General features: G+C 44.1%; 1 protein-coding gene across 3 annotated transcripts in view; it reads right to left on the bottom strand.

Moving 5' to 3' along the window:
* The window catches only part of Sec24AB (Protein transport protein Sec24AB), a 140120-nt gene that overhangs the window by 85705 nt on the left and 33807 nt on the right, over window positions 1-20608 (bottom strand). For all 3 annotated transcript variants that reach the window (XM_065432844.2, XM_065432846.2, XM_065432845.1), the window contains 3 exons: window positions 16925-17031; window positions 10408-10510; window positions 5250-5376 (listed from right to left, as the gene is read on the bottom strand). In XM_065432844.2, the coding sequence (XP_065288916.1) occupies window positions 5250-5376; window positions 10408-10510; window positions 16925-17031 (337 nt within the window). The remainder of the gene's footprint in view (window positions 1-5249; window positions 5377-10407; window positions 10511-16924; window positions 17032-20608) is intronic.

Raw genomic sequence — 20608 nt, 5'->3', positions numbered from 1 at the left:
TCTGGGGCTACTTCGCACAATGCAAATTGTTACGCGTGTACACTGTTAGCAGGCATGCATTCCATGCATGCATGTCTCTCGGATCCGTACTCAACAAAACTACTCATTTGTTAAGCAGCCGTGCGTTCCCACAGTTCCTTTTTTTTTCCTCTGTAGTTGCGTGCAGCATATGTAAACAAACGCCCGCACACATTTGTCTGCAGCGCAAGGATTTAGTGAAATGTACGCTTTGCCTCAACCTTTATTTGAACTTACTTTATTGCACCCGATATTGATAAAAAAAATAGCAAGGCTAACGTTTGGCCGGGGCACTGCCTGCCAGATGTGTTGGCACACGAACACAGTAGGCATTGCACCTGCTCGCAGCCTCAGCTTTTTCATGAGTATACCGAACTCGACGAGCAGGCGCAAATTGTGGCTGTAGCTGTCTGGCGTGAAGTGTTCCAAGAACAAAACAAAAGCGTCAGATGAGCGCCAATCCTTCCTGACCCCATTCATCTCCCAAGCCTCATGCTTGATGTGCTCCTTGGGGAACTTGAAGAACGGTACGGAGCACTCCTGGCTCAGTTTGCTCTGGCATCCTGCAAGGCTACATAGGTGCCACAGTGGCATTATTTCAGCTGCTGTAAGTTGAAAAATTCCAATGGCGAGCCGAACAAAGCAGAAGTTTCCCACATGCGTACACAGCTGAAACAATGATTCTCCACCAGGACATACATGCTCGCTCGACAAGCATGCAGTTTGTGGCGTCAAGGTTCATGAGTGTGCCAGTGTTGCTCGGCTGTTATGCCATTCAAGTGCAATATAAAAAAATTAAATTACAAATTACATGCTGGCTCAAATAGTCAAAATTTCACCAACGTGTTCTTGAATACACAAAGATTCCTTCACACAATACAGATTACGAGCAAAAATTGGGTGTCATGCCCCCTTTAAGATACCTATCTCAACCCCTCGATATCTGTATCACAGGTCCTCAAAATGCTAATAAAGGGCACTGCAAAATTCCTCCATGGAATCCCATCTTGATTTCATTATGCTCATAACATGCACTAAAATTCCAGAAGCAGATTTAACCATCAGTAAACAGGGCAGATGGAGACTTGCCCTTGAAATTTCATGACACCTCACTGCACTCACTTCAAAGGAAGTCATTTACCGAGTGCTGAACAGTTGCCTTCCTATATTTCCTGCCTCCATCAGCCCCTATCAATGATTAGATCTAACAAAAGTAGGTCTAGCATGGCATCCAAAACATGTAATGCCATGGTATTTTTTTCACAAATTGGATTGTCTTCGTAAATTTCAGAAGAATGTGTGAACCAGTCAGACTCACTCTTGGCCAGAAAGAACAAACAGGCATGTGCACAGTATTCGCGCTTTCCAGATACGCTAGCGCCGCCGCGCGGATTTTTTCGGAACCCGGGAGGGGGTGATGGATTTCCCGCCCACGCGGTTTCTGCAGCTGTGTTGGCGTTTTGGTACTCTTTGATATGGGAAAAAAAACAGTCGACGAGCGAAGAGCAACCACATGTGCAGTGTGCCACAATGCACAAATCGTGTAATATTGGGAAAAGTATTGGGAAAAGCACCACTTTCCAAAAGAAAAAAAAAAAGACAGGAAGTTGTGGGTGATCAAGCTCCGCATCTGGAAGCAAGTGATCGAAGAAATAGTCATATGTAGCGAGAATTTCAACATAAACTTCTTTTGGGGCCACCTTGGTGAGTCTACTTGACTGTTGCTCAATGATTTCATTTTATTTTTCTGGCGAGCTCTTACGAAAGCGGCTGAAGAGAAACGCTGTGTCTTCGCAAAAGATCCCGCTGCGGTTTCACGAAGCAAGACTGAGACCATGGTGTAACTGAGACCTAGCGTTGGCTGAAGAAGGCCCTCTACAGATTCCCAAAGTAAATTTTAGTACACAAGTGTCACCGTTTATTAAGTTTTCTGCCTGCACTCGCGCTGTTTCGGGAAATACTCTGCGACGGTGCCTGACGCTGCGTCGCGAGCATTGCAAACTAGAGAACCTATTCCGTAACTGTTCGAAGTCGTTTTGTGTGAGAACGAAACAGGTGGTCTATGCACAAGGCATTCGCAGATTATTTTTTTCTTTTGCTGTATTCAAAGGTGTGTACTGATCGGGGGTCGAGCGCACGTGTTTCTGATTTTGTAGTTTTGTTTGGTCTTAAAGTATCTCTTCTATAACAATGTTGCAAGAAACAAGGGCCAGGACTACGTACCTGAAGCGGTCATTGATGAAGAATGCGCATGCGAGCTTCCCTACAGCACGCGAAAACATTAATCGTGCTGTAAAACGGGGCGCGCTGGCACACGTCATAGTGTCACTCATATATTGTACATCGGCACTACTGAAATGTTTACGTATTATCTGGCATCATTAACAAGCATTCCGTATATAAGCCGGTGCGTCGAGCCATTTATCTCATCGTGAATGCACCCAACGTTTACCTTATGCAGCGGCATAAAGCGCATACTGCGCTTTGTTTACATCTGAGCGCTACCGATTAACTGCTTGGTGTCAATTCTTGTGCATCGCGTATAGATTACAAAACGTAAGGATACATAGTGACCTTTACGGCGCCGGTTACACTGCAGACGTGAACTTTCATAGTATGCGGCGGGCCTCTCACGGCGCTTGTCTGCAGGCAGCGTTACTCGACCTGAACAGCCGCGCTTGTCGTCTTTCGTATTTCACACCATATTATATGGCCAGCGTTAAACGTAGCCTCTCCCTCTACAACACATCTCTGCGTTTCCTTAGCAATGTTAAGGATCGCGCTTAGAGATACCAGAGGCCCGTAAGCTGCCTGCTTCTGCAGATGCGCACGCTTTCGTATCGCCTCCATCACCTCTATCCCCGCCATATTGGAACGTTCTCTGCGCCACCTATAGGCGCTGGAAAGTGCGAATAGCAAAATGCAAATGCTTTCCACAGTACAGAGGTCACGAATTCACAGAACTTTATCGTCAAAGGCCTGCTGATGTTTATCACTTGAATCTGCACCCCCAGTCTTCTCAAAGTGTCCAAGATCTTTCCACGAGTCAGACGCTTATCCAATGCTTCATCTAGACATTTTGAGGAGACCGTAGCTGGAGTAATACAAGTTCCCCTTAAATACTGAGAACAAGAATTGCCTTTGGGCCAAGAATATGCATCACAAAAGAAAATGGTGCACATGTAGGCTATAGATTATCAAGAAAATTGCATATTTGTCCATCATGCCTGCATGCACCCACCAGCTTACATTCACATAAATACAGAGGCCAACACAATTTTTCTTTCTAATGGCACGAAGGATAAATATACTTAAAGGGGCTTTGCAACATTATTTTTACCCCCATCTGTTGTGACACAACGCGTTCCTTGTGTGGTCCTGAGGAGAATGCAAAAAGAATTTAGTAAGTTGACATGAGCAAATGAAAGTTATTCAACTAACAAATTCAAAATAAAAACAAACATAAAAACGTTTGCATTCCACTCAACCAGCGAGGACTTATGGTGCTTCCAATCAAATTGTGTCTTACATTAGCAATAGTGGAAGCTATCTTCCCAATGTTGTCTTCCCACAACAACTTGCAGTCATGCTTTTTGACAGACATTGTAACCATGTTTACAATTGCCTAGTTATGCTGCATGTTGGCAAAGCACTGGTAGCAACGTCATGTAACAATTTCTTCAACAAGAACACCCAAGAAACATTTGTGTTGCATTACTGTTCTCGCAGAAAGAGAAAGAAAACTTGTACCATACGTTACTGATTGCTACTGCCGATGCTTCTGCACTAGCAGATAGGTAGAACATGGCTATAAATATGGCCATTGCAACTACATTGCTGTAGTTGATGTCAATGTTACATTACGGCACCCCAAGTTCCCTCGTTCAAGCCTGTGTATCCCCGGTAAAGAGCTGTAATGGGTTTAAGGGCGAGTTAAAACTCTCTAATTTAAGAAGTTTTTTCATATGACAGAATTGGAACCTAATGTCCTGCAAATAAGTGAGGCACTATGCACCATCCTATAAAATGAAACACTTTTGGAAGAAGCTGATTTGCCACTGGGCCCAACACAAGGCGAGGTGAAGAACACATTGTGTTGTAAACCATTGAAGAGTGCATAAAGTGTTAGTTATAAAGGTTTTTAATTTATTGCACAGAGCTGAGACTTCTACTTGTTTCCAAAAAGCATAAAGCATTCTTTTTGGTCTTGTTTTTTTTTAAGTAGTGGCTACACGTGTGGAGTTAACATGTGAAGTATGACCTTCATGCCCACCAACCAAACGAACAGCAAAAATCTGTGTCAAGTGCCTTCTGCCAAAAATCGATGTGGGCCACTACAGACCGCACGGAGACTGATTTGTGGAGCAAATTAAAGTATTAAATACTCTGACCTCGCCACTTTCAATGCTGCTGAAGCATGTTCAGGTCCCACAGTAAGCAAATGTGGAATAAAAACAACATGCATGCTTTGTCTCGCATGGTCCCTCTATATAATATCAATTTGTGAATTATACCTCAGACTGCACACTTATGTTCTACGAAATAATTAAGATAGTAAGATACAATGGCACTTCAATGAATTAAAGTCATCTGCAACTACGCATGCAGTTTAAACATAGAATGTGCATTCATGCTTGACGCCTTGACGACCGTAAGTCCCTCAGAAAAAGAAGCTAGCCAGTACCTCACAAATTAGGTGAAATAATGAAATGGCATTTTGTGCAGCCATATCTACAAACTGAACAATTTAAAAACAATTTGCCAATGTGATACAATACACTAACTGCCTCCCACTTGAAATTTGCAACTGACAGCTCTTTTTGCAGTTCTACTCATAAGTGCAATTAACATACAGTAGAAGAGACCACATGCTTCAAAAGTATGTTACTGAACTTGAACAGAGGAAAAAGCAAAATACAGGGTCGAAATTGCGCAAGCATCTCACTTTACAAACATTCTCTTGCGCTCTCATGATTTGCCGGTGCTGCACTTTTGTCAACGGTTGTTTGCTCAGAGAGGCAGAGTGCCAATTGAACGCTGCCTACTCTGTGACATAGGAGGCAAAGCAAACGTTCTGAAAGCGAGATGCTTGCACAATCTCACCCTAGCTAAAGCACAGCTACAAACTCCATTCTGACTTCACACAATACATTTTCAAGCAAGACCGACATATTTTGATAACATGCACGTTTTATCCGAGGTTACCCAAGGTCTCTGCAAGGCCTACTTACAGGGATTGATGCGGAAGCAAATGTTGCACTTCCACTTTTGCCGCTCCACAAATTGCACATACGGGTTGATGTAGGCACGACAAGAGCGACAGCGCACAATGGTGCTGCTTTGAATCACAGGCAGGTGCTGCAGTGACAAAGACACGAGCAAAAGGGGTTGATAAATTACTGTTGCGTTTAATAAGCCATAGTGAATCCATAAAAGTCTAAATTTACAGCAGATACATCCCCATACAGCTAACAACCAATTCACTTTAACAGGGATGCACAATAAAACTATATTGCTATTCACTACGAGTACTATATAGATGGGAGCCCCACCACACAAAAAATGACACACGACTCTGATTCAACACTTTTATTGTGCATATATTAACCTACATTTGAACTTGTATAACACAAGGGTCAAGTTTTAAATGTCTAAAAAAACATTATTATGATTACGATGTGCTTTTATCCTCCACATAGCTACCACAGATGAAAATTGGTGCTAATACAGTTAAACCTCGATACAGTCAAACCCATTTATAACAAACTTGACAGTTCCACAAAAAGTGGTCTGTTTTATCAGTAGTTCTTTATATATGGACTTGCCCTTAAAAACGCTAAAAAATTAACCGCACTGAAGCAGGCATCAGTTACAATTCGGCAGCAACTTCTATCTAAAGAATGAAATGCAGTGTCATATAGCTCTTTCAAAATGGCACCCAGTTCCAATCACCTGTCATTTCTAAACTGTAAGCACAGCCACCATTTTTCATTAGAGAGCAAAGTGTTCTAACTGGCTGGAAGCATTAACTTCAGAAACTAGTGCAGCATGCCACCATTCTGCGAAGGTCTCGGACATCACTGTCTCGACATTATGAGTGCACATAAGCTACACAAAGGGCCTAAAAATTACGTTATAAATGTCGCTTCGGGGGAAAAAAATTCCATGTTCAGAATCGTAAAATGTCACCACGAACCAATAGCAGCAATTGGCAACGCACAAACAAAGCACCACTGAATCGTGATCTCATGAAAACGGTGCAGTAACCACCAATCCTTTGCAACACTGCGTGGTGCAAGCATTCTCGCCGACGCGGGCTGCGTCGACAGGAATGCTTGAGCAGCTGAAATTCCCATGGTGGAAGACATGGATGGTCATTCCAAATCGTTGAAACAGGCGCAATGCCCATGCTGCTGCATAGACAACTGCACAAAAACGAGAGTGCCATCTTTATGGCATGTGATATCGCACCGGCACACGCGCCAGTGCACTCCCCCTGCCATGCTGTATGCCTCCTATCTGGAGGTGTGCCTTGAAAGCATGCGACTTTTTATTGCGGCTTCCGAAATCTGGTAGCTTGATCATCTTGAAGGCTGTATCATCCTTGCGGTTGGACTAGAGCTGGGCGGGTGCTTCCGTGTACCCAGTTTGGTCACGCTTCCATGCTTTGGTACTCCGCGTGTGCCATCTCTTTACTGTGACCAGGTTCGAAGCATTCGTTGCAACAGTATGGCAATTTAAAAAATGTTCATTATGTCTGGAAGCAGTTTCAATAGGCAGGGTCGGAAAATCGTAAGTGCACTAAAATGTGGTCATTATAACTGATAGATCATTATATATGGAATCGTTATAAGTGGGTTTGACTATAAAGAAGTCAGTAAAATCAACACTTTACTTCATTATATAGAAATTTCACTGTACAATGGAATCTCTATAAATGGAAATCCCTTAAATGGAACTGTCTCTTAAAGAGAACACCATATTCATGGATGGTTGGTTTTGTATTCATGCAATTGTATTCAGCTCTATTCTCTCAGTAAATGGAACTCCTGATAAATGGAACCAATTTCCCTGGTCTCTTGAGGTTGCGTTTAAAGAGAGTCCACTGTATTTAAATTCAATCTCTTATACAAATAAGTACAGTCTTCGGCAAATTTTTTCTTACATGATAGAGGCCTAAAATTTTCTAAATTATCGAGCAATCAGAAAAAAAATTAATTACAAGGCAAAAAAAAATATTTTGTTTAATTTGAGAGTCAGCGACCAAAGGCGTGGTGCCATGCCATATAAATGCTAACTTCACATCGGTGGTATGAAGCCTGCAAAGTTTTCGCGCTCACTCCACCATCACAGCTCATAGTGTTGCCTGTAGTCAAATGACACTATCAGCAAACCATCCTCCACACTGTCTGACCAATACAGCAATGCACACATCGGACGCCGCAAAGAAACCTTCGTTTTAATATCACCTGAAAGAGTGGCGACAGGCGACCACCTGTTGTTCAAGACCACCATGTTTGTTCTAAATTTGAGACATTGCATGTGCGTCATGTCCAAGACTTGTGTGTGAAATTTAAGTAGCTGTTATGCATTGTTCCTAGTATAGTGTTTATGATCATCAACGCCACAGTTTTGTCCGAAAGGCAAAGTATGGATAACATTAGCAAAAATATTGGACAACTGCATGAAGGTTCGTAGTTTTTATTGGCCTTATATATTGCAGTGAAGATTTGCTAATTAAATAATTTAATAAGCATGGTGGCCCACACACGTGGAAAGACTGCACGTGATGCGCGCGTGGAAAGACTGCACGCATCAAGCCACCATTCCTCTCAGTTCACCTCGCACACTTTCCCTCTCAACCAAGACATACCATGCGTAGGGGGGGGGGGGGGGGGGGGGCGTGATAGGTTTTTATTGCACTTGAAGTTTATACGGAACATGGTGACGAGAGGGTCTTGCATTTAGTACCTTACTGCTACACATGTTTATCACTGTTGTGTTGTCCTGTTACCGCACAAGGCAGGGCCACAACAATAACACCAAATCAGGCACTCACATAATGCATTCGGAATACATAACTAAATGCAGCGTAGAATGCACAATGCGAGTGCATGATATGCTATGTCGACACTGCACTCACTAGTCATGACCTCCAAAACCAGGCAGTGAGATTTCAGAGGCCATGACCAGCCGAATTCACCGCTCTGACGAAAGCTCTCCTCTGCTTCAGCAGTCGCTCTCTCTTACGTGGCGTACAATTTGAGTGGTGTGTTTACAAGCAACTGCATGTAATTCAACCATATGACCATCTATGTGCGCAGAAGTTTCCGTTTAGTGCCTCAGTACTCCTTCATGGCTGCAGTGAAATTTCATTATATTGAAATTGCATATAGACACACTTCATTACACTGAGGTTCAAAATACATGTTACAGCTAAACCTCGTTATAACAAACTTCAACATAAAAAAATTCTCTATATAACAAAGTATTTATGTTCTTATAATTTATTGTCTCTAAACACCATGTAATAAGAAGCTCAATATAACGAAGTGTGTTTATATGTGATTTTAATATAACAAAATTTCATCGCCACCACCAAGATATACTGAGACAATACAGCGAATGAACGATTTTCCAAAAGCCCGATTTTTCAGACATGCCTGATAATTCACACGCCTTCACGGCACTGCCACGGTACGCATTGAGGTAATTTATAAGAAGGTCTGAAATTTCGGACACAAAAACCGTTTGCCGTGCGATTTTCCTGACTTTTCGACCAGACTATAGTCCGAAATGGCACTGATCAAAGCTAAAACTGCCACCATTTTCATTATCTCGCCACTTCAAACTGGCGCTCTCGCACACGGATCCGCTGGCAGCCATAGCCACCACCGTGGCAACGCTAGGCCTAGCTACTTCAACGTTTGCTACCAAGCTTCTTGCTGTTCAGTACAGTGTTTTTCATTAAACCAACTGCCACTGATAGCAATGGCGCCGCCTCCACTTACGTAATCCTCGCCAATGGCTTTGAAGCTCGGAAAGCACAATGCGTTACACAATGCCAGTTCCCGGAACTTGGCTTCGCCTCAATACAGCATTGTTACGCGGTGAAGCATAACAAGAGTGGGCAGGGAGATTTGTCATGGGACGCAGCATGTATTCCTTAATTACCGTAATTACTCGAATCTAACGTGCACTTTTTTTTTCTGATAAAACGGTCCAAAAACTACGTGAGCATTAGAATCGAGTACGACCCTAAATCTGCGTTACCATATCGCCATCGGCATTTCAAAATGGCCTAGCTGCCATAGCTTCCTCCATGCGCTGTAGTATGTGTGCTTTTAGTTAGCGCACCGTCCGCCCTCCCGTTTTTTGCGTTTGCGCTATCAGCATGGAAGTGCCGACTGCAAAGACATGCCGAGTTCATCACAATGCTGTAATTAAAAGGAAAGTGATCACATGTGCAGAGACGGACGGAAATCGGGCCGCATCACGGGCGTTCAGAGTTCTCGAAACTTGCGCGCAGGGCTGGTGCAAACAGGAGATGCGTTCTACTATGGCAGCTGCTACGTACAGCGCAGCCGTGCGGCGCCTATCTTGAAAGCAACCTGTGATGGAGAGAGTCGCGTTGAAGCAAGAGGCCGCACGAAGGTCAATTCGCTCAATGATTAGCTCGCTCCTGCTACTGCTCATAAAGAGTTTCCACGGTCATTGCGTGAGACGTGTTCGTGTTTGCTTGTGGGCGCATGACACTATGCTTGCTAATTTAGTTGGTAAGCGAATGTTTAGAAGTTTATACGGCCGATAAAACTACTATCCTTACTTTTCGTATAGCTGTCTAGTAATTTGCTATCACTATCAATGCTTCGCCTTTCGGGCGAAACTGCAACTCTTTTTATTTATCACAACTTTAGTGTATTGGGAGTAAATCTTTGTTTTTCCAAATGAGAGAAAGTTGTATTTCTGTATGAAAGAATGAGATGCATGGTACTGTAAAGGACTTTTCTTTCTTTTTTTTCTCTTTTTTTTTGATCACGGAAAACGGGTGCGCGTTACAATTGAGAGTGCGTTAGAATCGAGTAAATATGGTATATGGTATTTATTTAATAAGCGAATGTTTGCAAGTTTATACCGCTGATAAATCTACTATCCTTATTTCATTTAGCAGTCTACTAATTTCGTATCGCAATCAATGCTTTGCCTTCCGAGTGAAACTGCAATGTTTTTTTCTGTTGCTTGTGCATGCTCATACATTTGTGCAAACCCTTCTGCATACAAAAAATTTTGCTGGCAACTGTAGCTACAAGCTCTATTCAACATATACTCTATAAAGCACATGAACTGCCACCAACTCAAACAAAGCATACAAGGCAAGGTGTTACTTACAGTAACATCTCGAAACGGATGAATAAGGACACCTAAAGGTAGGCGAGCCTTCTGTAGAAGGGACTGTGTCTCTGGTATCTTGGTCAAAGTGCACCTAAAAATGCTGTAACAAGGACGAGAGACAGCAAAAAAATAATGCATAATTAAAAAAATATGTATGCTGGGGCTTTACGTGCCACAACCATGACCTAATTATGAGGCATGCCGTACTGGGGGACTCTGGATCAATTTTGACCACCTGGGGTACTTTAGCATGCACTTATGCGCAGAACACAGGCGTTTTTGAACTTTGCCCCTATCAAAATGCAGCCGCCAAAGCCGGCGATTTCATTCCATGCCCTCAGGCTTACTAGCGCAACACCGTAGCCACCACCATGGGGGATAATGCATAATTAGAAAAATACCAAATAACATGCAGCTGAGCTCAGCAGACAGCATGGTCTTATTTTGTTTCTTCTTCAATACTCTTGCAAGTGAAGGAACAAGTTTGCACTTATCGTATTTGACATATGCAAGTGCCATACACTTTATACAAGGAACACTGCTCACATGAGCAGCAGACATGTAGGAACACCCACAAGCAAAAGTATACGGACCACAGGCTTGCCAAAAAAACTAAACTTATTCGTAATTCAGGCACCCAAAGTGAAATTGACAAGTGTCCTGGAAAGTATGCAATGCCCTGTTAGACTGCTACCAGTTTCAAGTTGCCTTCATAGGTGCAGAAGTAAAATTGCTTTTATCACGAAATCTGCATACTTTTGCTCAATGGAATACATCACAGCACAATTTGAGATAAATTCTGAGTGCTAAAAATAAAAACTTGCATTGGTAAAATTAAGTGTCTACCTCACAAAAAAGTATATTTCAACATAAGCCCTTTCAACAATAATTTTAAAGTACACTAGCAAGGTGTTATTTTGTTTGCATAATATATATCAATCATCAGATAACAAACCTTAGAAGAACTTGTTGTTGGGCAAGTTGGTGCATATTAGCAAACCACCCATTCTTTTCAACATAATTTGGTGCAACCATCAGAACCAGAGTGCTTACCGTAAAAACCGGACTATAGGTCGGACCGGAATACAGGTTGATCCCCCAACTAACGAATTCTAAACATGAAAAAAATAAATCTTTTTCAATGGCAAAAGTACTGAAAGACACCCTTACCTTGAAACAAATACAACTCAGCCGGTTGCACAATGGTGACAGTATTTATTTAAATGCTACTCGCATGTGCACCTGGCGAAGTTTTTAGCAGTATCGCGCGACCATCGACCTGCGTGCTTGTCACCACCTTATTAACGGCGCTGAGCGGCGAAACAAACGAGATACGTGCATGTGTACACGTGCACTTACTTTCGCTATTTCGCCACTCCGTGCCGTGATGATAAGGTGCTGACAAACACGCGGGTCGATGGTCGCGCGATACTGTTAGAAATTGGCCGGATGTACAGTACACAGAAGGGCACGAAGTGTGCAAGCGCTACTTTGAATCAGAGCAACGCCTTTGATCAGAGTCATCTGAAATAGAGTCGGATGACGAGTGCTTCTTGCTGCCCAGTCCAGAGGCGCGCGCGATCTCTACCACTTTCACACGGATGCATTCGGCAGTCACAGGCAGCGATCTTACATGCAGCTCCCGGACGAACTCCGCGACCTTGTTTTCCAGTTTTGCGGTCCACTTCGGACCGCCCACAAAATGATGTTTTCTTTCGGTTACTGCAAGTTGTAATATGCTGTTTCTGCCTCCGCCAGTACCGACTGCTCATTTTGGATACTCCGAATTCCCACTGTTCCGCCAGGTTGCCGTGGGCTTCCGCGTACTCAATCGCCTTTTTCTTGAAGGCGACGGTGAATTGCCGTCGGCTTCCGCTCATTTTGAAGCAAATTGTGAAAAAGCAGCCTTTAACCAATATAACTTTGTGACAATGGAAACGCAAAATAGTGGTGCCACAATGTCGCCGCGCCACGCAGCTGCTGATGGCGACGGCGGCTGTTTACTTCGTCCGCCCATTGTTGCAAGACTTCCGTAGCTTTTCCGCCAGTGTCCGGTATATAAGACGAGGGTCGACTTTTCGCAATTGTAGTATGAAAAAAAGTTCAACCTATATTCCGGTTTTTACGGTATTTAAGGAATAACCAATGTATCTGCTCATCAGCATCCACTACTGACAGATCCATTGCCCAGCATTGTTGCATTTTCACAAATACAGCAGCATGCAGCTGTATTAGTTAAAGGGACCCTGAAATGATTTTGACGATATTGTAGAAACGTACTGCGTCATTAGGGTAGGTCCTTCTGATCAATAAGTACAGTCAATCCCGGATATACAGTAAAACCTCGTTAAACCGTACCCGCTTAAACAGCAGTTTTGTTTTAAAAGTAGTAAAGTCAAATCCCCGACTCAGCGGCCATTGAACATAATGTGTTCTGTATCCGCATAAACCGTACCAGCTTATTGCGTACGCATCGGTTAAAACGTAGCGTTTCAACTTTTCGTCGCGCAAACACGGCGATGCGCTGTCTCCATCGGGCAGCCCGGCAGAACAAGCCTCAAGCTCCCTGTGCATTTGCGCGTGAAGCCGCATCAACATCAACATCATTTCAACGCCGTGCCAGGGAGCCGAGAGCGTTATGGCGTAGTGCAAGCGAGGACTCGCGTCGTTCCGAAGCTCGGATAAAAAAAGACGCCGGGTGCTCAGCACAGAAGAAAAATTAGACATCGTCCGTGCTATCGAACGTGACACGAAGAAGTCAGCATTGGCACACGACAGGGATCTGCTGCTGACTACATTGTGTGGCATTTGGAATGCAAAGAAGTTGCTCAGCAGTGCTGTTGCGACTGCGAAGGGATGTCGGCTACGAGGTTCGACTTTTCGCCATCGTTGCCTCTGTTGCTGCCGAAGTGTCAGCTAGCGACAGTGATGAGGACGACACGGAAAGCAGCAGCACGGGCGATAAAGGCCCGACAGTGGAAGAAGTTGCGCACTACGTCAGCCTCATGAATGTAATCGTCGCGACGAGAACAGGGCGCGATAACGTAACTTTATTACAAATGAAAAGTATTCCAAACTCCGGCACCCTGCAATGAAAAAGGCGCACCCGGGACTTCTGCAGTACTACTGCGCACGTGCACGGAGAATACGTAACGCCGAGGAATCTGCCATGCGAGTGTTTGCTGAGAAGAGGGAGCTGGCACGCAGCTTCAGTAAGTTTGAGGCAGCTGTCGTTGTCGTGCTAGGCTGCCGCGGCATCAAACGAAAATAACACTTTTGTCGCGCGAAGTGAATAAATACTGAACGTTTTTTTCCCCTTTCTTCGCACTCTCTGAGTTCCGTTTTCGACAGGTAAGTGGGCGATCTCATGCTAGTCGGTTAAACAGTACTACCGTTAAGTACGTACTTTTTCCAAGCTTCGGCCAACTACGGTTTAACAAGGTTTCACTGTATCGAACTTGAAGGGGATCACGAAATAGTTCGATATATTGATAATTCGAAATGTAAAAAATGCATGTCAAAAACTTCTCTTACAACTACACACATCTCAAAGCAGTTTCCCGATGTTGTGACTAACGAGAACTTACCGATCTGTGCCTCCAAGGCGCGTAAAAAAACAAAAGCACAGCGCGATGACCAGCGCACTTTATTTCGAAAGAAAAAAATCTGTGACCTTTGCTTGCTTTTCCTTCTGCACCATCAAGTTCACTAAGCTGTCCTCAAGCTTGTTGACAGTGTCCAAATGAGAAAGGCCAGCTCCTTCCATTGTGTCACAACAGCGGCAAATGAAGCTGAAAGCTGATGCAAGTTCAGCTGCAGTGCATGGTAGTTGGTCCTCTTTGTCGGAACCTTCGCCGCTACTCGAGTCTGCTTCCTCGTCACCCATGATGTCAGCCACAATCTCCGCATCAGCACGATCCGCTACAGCTTGCACGCCGTCGTCAGCACTGACGAAATCGCGTGCTGCAACGCTGCCTGGGATGGCCCCTGGGAATACCGAGAGCTCGTGAAATTCGCTGTCCAGGCATCCAGCGTCATCGTCTTCACTGTCAAGACATCCGTCATCTGCAGCTACCACAAAGCCTGCTTTGCGGAAGCAGTTCACAATTGTACTTTTCTTTATGTCGTTCCAAGCACCAGTCAGCATTTGAATGGCTCCAAGGAGGTTCACCTTGAGTTCGATTCCTAACCGAAGGTTGATTAGGTGCCTGTACCCAACAGTCGTCTGTACCCAACCTTAAACGCTTTTACAATGCCTTGGTCGAGAGGCTGAAGTTTTGCCGTTGTGTTTGGCGGCAGAAACTTGAAGGTGATCTGCTTTAATGGGCAGACGACATTATGGGCCAAACAATTGTCAAGAAGAAGACAAACTTTGCGGCCAGACTTCTCCTGTTCGGCATCCCGCGCCTGTATCCACTCAACGAAAAAATCGCGTGTCATCCAAGCTTTCTTATTGGACGCGTATCAAACCAGACGCGTATCGGCCACTCTTCGGACAACCACTTCTCTATATGACTTGTGCTAGTCACCTCGCTCTCGACAACCACTTCTCTATATGACTTGTGCTAGTCACCTCGCTCTCGCCCGAAAGGGTCTTTCCGACGATACTGTAGCGACTCTTAAATCGCTGCTGCCAACCAGTGCCACCAGTGAAGCTTTCTTCTCCGAAGGCCACAGCAAACCATTTGGCCTTCTCCATGCGCATTGGGTCGTCAACGGGTATGTTCTTGGCACGTGTCTCCAAAAACCAGGTGTACAATGCCTTCTCGACCTTATCAAAGGTTGGGATGCACACACGACACACTCCAGGGCGACTGGACTGCACTGCCTTACTCGGCTTTGTTCTTGAGGATCGTACTCAGGGTGTACAAGTGCCAAAAGCGGAAAGAAAAACGCACTGCACCACACGAGTATCAAGCTTTCGCATTGGCCTCGTGAATAAAAGGAACAAAGCGAATCGAAAGATGCACCGCTCCACGTCTCCGCACTATCACAAGCCCAAGCTGCACTGACGTCGTTCGTCTCACTGCGCCAGCGGTGTCAGCCAACCAAAACACAGGAAACGGGCGCCTGCAGTCAGCGTGGTTTCTCCCTCCCGCTTCCCTTTCACACCCAATCGCACTCCAAGTGCTCCTCGTCACGTGCCGTCACACACCCCTTTCTCGGAGTGCGGGGCGGTATGCGCGAGATCGTGGGAACATCGCGAGAGCTTAGTGAGGAGAAGCGCACTTGCAGGGGTGCGGTATGGTGGGAGAAGCGCACTTGCCGGGACGCAGCTCAGCACGGGGTTCAATACATCGATATGCCGGTGCACAGGAGTTCTATATACACAAACAATAGCACTATACTTTTGCATGGGATTCCCAAGGTGATTTTACAACTGTTCAATATAGGCAATAATTCGATGTATCCGGGATCGACTGTAACACATTTAACCGCTCCACATAATGCATGTAATTTATTATAATGTGTTAAAAATGTGCATCGCTGCCGACTGCAACGGTGCCGCTCCTCTAGGTTTTCAGCCACCCCATCCCAATTGACATGTTTGGCCCAACTGACGACAGTTGGGTGAGCTATCCGACTGGCTACTCAGGTTGCGTCATCAATAAGTTTTCCAACTTTATGGTGAACAAGTGTTGTTCACAATAGTTAAAATGTTGGTTCATTTGTTTGCACAAAAAGAAAGTAACAGAAAGAGAATACACAACAATAATTTATCACTACACTCAAGCACTTCCGGCACACAGCAAGTGTCGTCTGTTTGTGTTACAACATGCTCCGTGTTGACACAAGCTGTGCAGCAATGTTGGTCTCGAGCTTTCTTTTTGCAAGCACCATGGTTCGCTCTTGTTGCGTTGTGGGCTGCAAATGTAGCAACCAGCGATATGTTAAGCTGTAACACTGTGTCCCTCTGCAAGGCAGCAGACGAGCGGAATGGTTGCAGCGCATCAAACTGTCGGTATCCGATCGGCGCCAGGATCTATACGGTTGCGGCTGTCACTTTGCGCCGGAGGATTACTAGCATAATAAAGAATTCTAATGTGTCTGGCTTTCGGATAAACATACCTAAGCGCAAGTGGACTGGCCATTTTACCGCGACAGAATGCTCACAACGTATGCTGCTTGGATAGATCTTGTGGAGGATCGACGGCCAGTCGGCTAGCGGAGAAGTTGGAGAGGCTTCGAATTAGATGACACAATGTCACACCAATGGCACAGAGCCACACAAGGCAGAGCTTAGCCCCCCTGATTACTCAGTGAATGGGTTAAGGAGGAAAAGCACAGCTAGGGAGGAGGGTGACTTGTAGTCATCCGTATCTTTCTTAACATGAAACGCTTCATTCAAATTGTGCCACTAACGTTTTACTGTAGCTTTATCCTACGTGTCTGCAAAATTTGTCCAAACCATTTCAGGGACCCTTTAAGCAAAACCCCTCGACGTCCCCAGATCACTCATCATCCACACACACGCATGCATGTATGCCCACAATACAAAACAGCCAGCACTTACTCAGGCGAGCAAACTGCATTCTCGCCAGGCAATGATGGCTTGGGTGGGTCCTCTGGAGTCTTGGGAAGAATGTTTCGTGTCTGTAGTAAGTTGCATGCTTCATAACCCTGTATAAGAAAAGAAAAGAGACACACAGGGAAAATTATTCAACTGTATGCTGTACAAAAGTTTCTCGCCAAGCCTCTTGTTTTACAGGTAAACCTCGATATACCGAAGTCAGTAAAATAGACATTTGCTTCATTATATCGAAATTTCATCCTTTTGAAATTCTACTTTTTAAGCAAATAAGTTGCCGATCGATTTTTCTGATGCAGGAAAGGGCTGCATAATTTTCCGTATTATCGGGCAATCGAAAACACAACTTTGAATGAGAAAACAATTCATTTTGATAAATTTGGGAGTTGGCGACAAATGATACGGGTTTCATGCCACACATGTCGACGATATCTTCTCAGCGGTATGGATTAAGCAAACCCAGCCACGCTTTCATGTGCACTCTGCCCCTGCGGCTGATAGCGTTGCCCGCACTGGGACGACGCTATCAGGAAAAGTGCCAGCAGCCGGGAGCGAATGCTTAGTCTGCCTCTCGCTCCAACGTGTCACCAAAACTAGAGATTATGGCACCTCCAATACTAAATGCACGATAAGACAGCTTACATGGTGCCATGCCGTCTCGGCACGCCCACTTTCTGCATACGCGGCAGGTTTCCTCTAAAGGCGCACAGCTGCGTATGAGCTCAGCCGCGCTCACAGCCATGCACAGCCACCGCTGAGACGTACACCAACTTACCCCCTCCCCCTCTTTCCCTTTGCTTGCACGGGAAGGCAGCACTCGTGAAGCCACCATATTTCTTCACCCTCACACACTTTAACTCGCACCTAAAGCACACAGTGCACGGGGCACAATAGGATCTTATCGCACTTGGACTTTATATGGAACATGATGTGGCTCCACTTCGACAGTCACTCTTGTTGCTTGTTGCAGGGCACGTGGTTTGAGAGGTGCGTTTGCAAACAGCCGCTTGTAATTCAGTCATTTGACCATCTACATCCACAGAAGTTTCCATTTATTGTCTCACCATTCCTTAGTGGTGGCAGTGAAATTTCGTTATATTGAAATGGCATACACAGTTCGTTATATTGAGGTTCTAAATACATGGTATTCTATGGACAAGAGGTTATGAAAAGTTAAATACTTCATTATATTGAGCATTTCGTTATACAAAAGTTTGTTATATCTAGGTTTAATTGTATTTATTGCAGAACACTGACACCATTCAGAATGATGAGATCAAGAAAACACTGCTGAACTGTACCACACAAACAATCTTGATGTTATGTGAGCAACATTCATCTCTCATAACTGGAATATTTACATGCCGCAAAAAAGATCATTCTGTGCACCTTAGATATATAACATACACCTCATTTTTGATGATCCAAAGTACGAAAATTGTGTTCCTCTAAATCTAACTCGCACCAGATCTTTATAACGAGAAAGTAGCAGGCCCCTGATTTTCACGATAAAAAGAAATAGCATACAGAGTTATCTTTCATAAAAATTTATTGACACTTGATGCCCATCATGAGACACTGCCAAACAGCTTTTTGCTGCTGTCAATGAACCACAACATGCCCAGTATAAAATGAAACTATTAAAATCTGTTTTTATTCCAAATCGACCATTATCCCTCTTGTGACAGGTCAAAAAGGCTCGGGCTCTGCCCATCTGTATGTGACACCCGCCCAAATGGGCTGGATTCGAACCATTCTGACCTATCACAGAGGGCTAATTGCAGAGTTGGGATAAAACCATAACGGAATAGTTTTACGTTATACCGGCACACATTGCCCTCGGTGCCATCGAAAGTGTTCTCTTCTTCCTTATTTGAATGACTTCACTACCATCACAAATGAGATTGCAGCTTACATACAAAACTATGGGTCCGACCATGCCTCAAATAGCCATTTAGCCAGTTCACCCAGCATACACAAGTCTCCAGAACCTGAGGAACAAATGATACAGCTATGTTGCCACTACTTTCTGCACGTAGAATAACTTTTCTTTGAACTAGTTTTTCTAATAAAAGTGGCATATCATTTTTTTTGTCACCATCTTGTGATAACAATAGGGTGATGTTGACTCTGCCAGAACTCAGTTGCCAACCCTGTGGATGTGGTTTTGGTTTTATATCTGGTAATGCACAGAAACTTTTTTATTGGAAACAAAGGTGCATGTTAGAGTCGCATAAATATGGTAAATGCACACAAATAAAGTTTTAAATGCATAAGAATTTCTATGTCGACTCACTGAGGAAAACCATCGCTGACACGTGACGCTTTCACTGCATAAAGAAAACGTAATAATGAAAATAAATTGATGAAACAGAGAAATCAGATGGTTATAAATGCAAATTAGCGACAATGAGTTTCGAGCCTGCGACTTCTTGATTCAAAGTCTAGTATATTAGTCACTGCACTACCCATTCGTTCCTGTAAAGCGGCGCAAAACCGCATGTGTATCATGTTTTGCAACCATAGCAACGCGGCAGTGCAGGTTGCATGATTTCGCAACAGTAGCAAACATGCAGAACATCAGCAGCAGTATAGGTTACAACAGAAACAACTCAAGGAGCCACCTGGGACAAGCAGGGAACAGCAACAAGAGTTAACAAATGATGATGGCAACGAAGAGCTACAGCAACAACAAAAGAAGAAGCTCATGCTGCCCAACAGCAACGCTACGGGCAGCATGACGCCGTCCTCTTATACTGGTGACGATGTTGCAATGTTTCTCCATTTCTCTATAAAACTTTCATAGTGTTTCTTGCCATTATAACAAAGCAGCATACGACAACAAAAAGCAGATGATTAGTAGCAAATGCTTACGCAAGGTTTAGGTAACTCCCAGAGGAGTTCCTGCGTGAATATTATTTAACCAAGGCTTTTACATTGAAAATAAATGCATGATAAGAGTTATTTGCATGCACTAGGAATAAGAAATAACGCAAATCAACAATATGAACTACTATTTCAGTAAGACAAACGAATAGCTAACGTTCCATTGTACTTAAATCAGGAGTCACCAAAACATAGCAACCTCCCCAGTGGTAATATTCTGGTGTTCTAGCCTCAGGAAACAAAAGTGCTTCCAACATCTGCACAAGTGATTTAAATATTGGACAATGCTATTTTCTTTTGCTTGTCACACGGACTTCAGGCATGTGCATACGATGCACGTGTACTTCCCCAAATCAAAACTACAGAACAAAATTACTAAATACCAAAAAAAATATACACTTAAGATCGAAAAATGAAAAGGGTGTTACAGTCGAAATCCGCGATAACGAAATACCACAGCAATTAAATTCTCGCAACAACGAAACATTTTCGTATCCCCAGCAAACGCCGATAGGATTCAATGCATTTCATAGCACCGGCAATGAAAGGTCGCTGTACTGCAATCCCGCAACAACGAAATTTTCCGGAACTAACTCCGCATATTGCGCAAGGCTAGCAGGCCCCAAAATGTGCCCAAATGCGATTGTTTTGCATTAAAATTGCATAAAATACCACCACATTACACTTGTGTGGGCGCGGCCATTTTTGTTCACAAAAACATCCAAGCGCTGGAAGCTATCAGTGCGCTGGAAACACGTCATGGCCGCCATCTTGTTTGTTGAT

Source organism: Dermacentor albipictus, chromosome 1, assembly GCF_038994185.2.
Source record: "Dermacentor albipictus isolate Rhodes 1998 colony chromosome 1, USDA_Dalb.pri_finalv2, whole genome shotgun sequence".
Lineage (NCBI taxonomy): Eukaryota > Metazoa > Arthropoda > Arachnida > Ixodida > Ixodidae > Dermacentor > Dermacentor albipictus.
The sequence above is the reverse complement of the archived record's forward strand: the minus strand, read 5'-3'. Positions and strand labels throughout refer to the sequence as shown.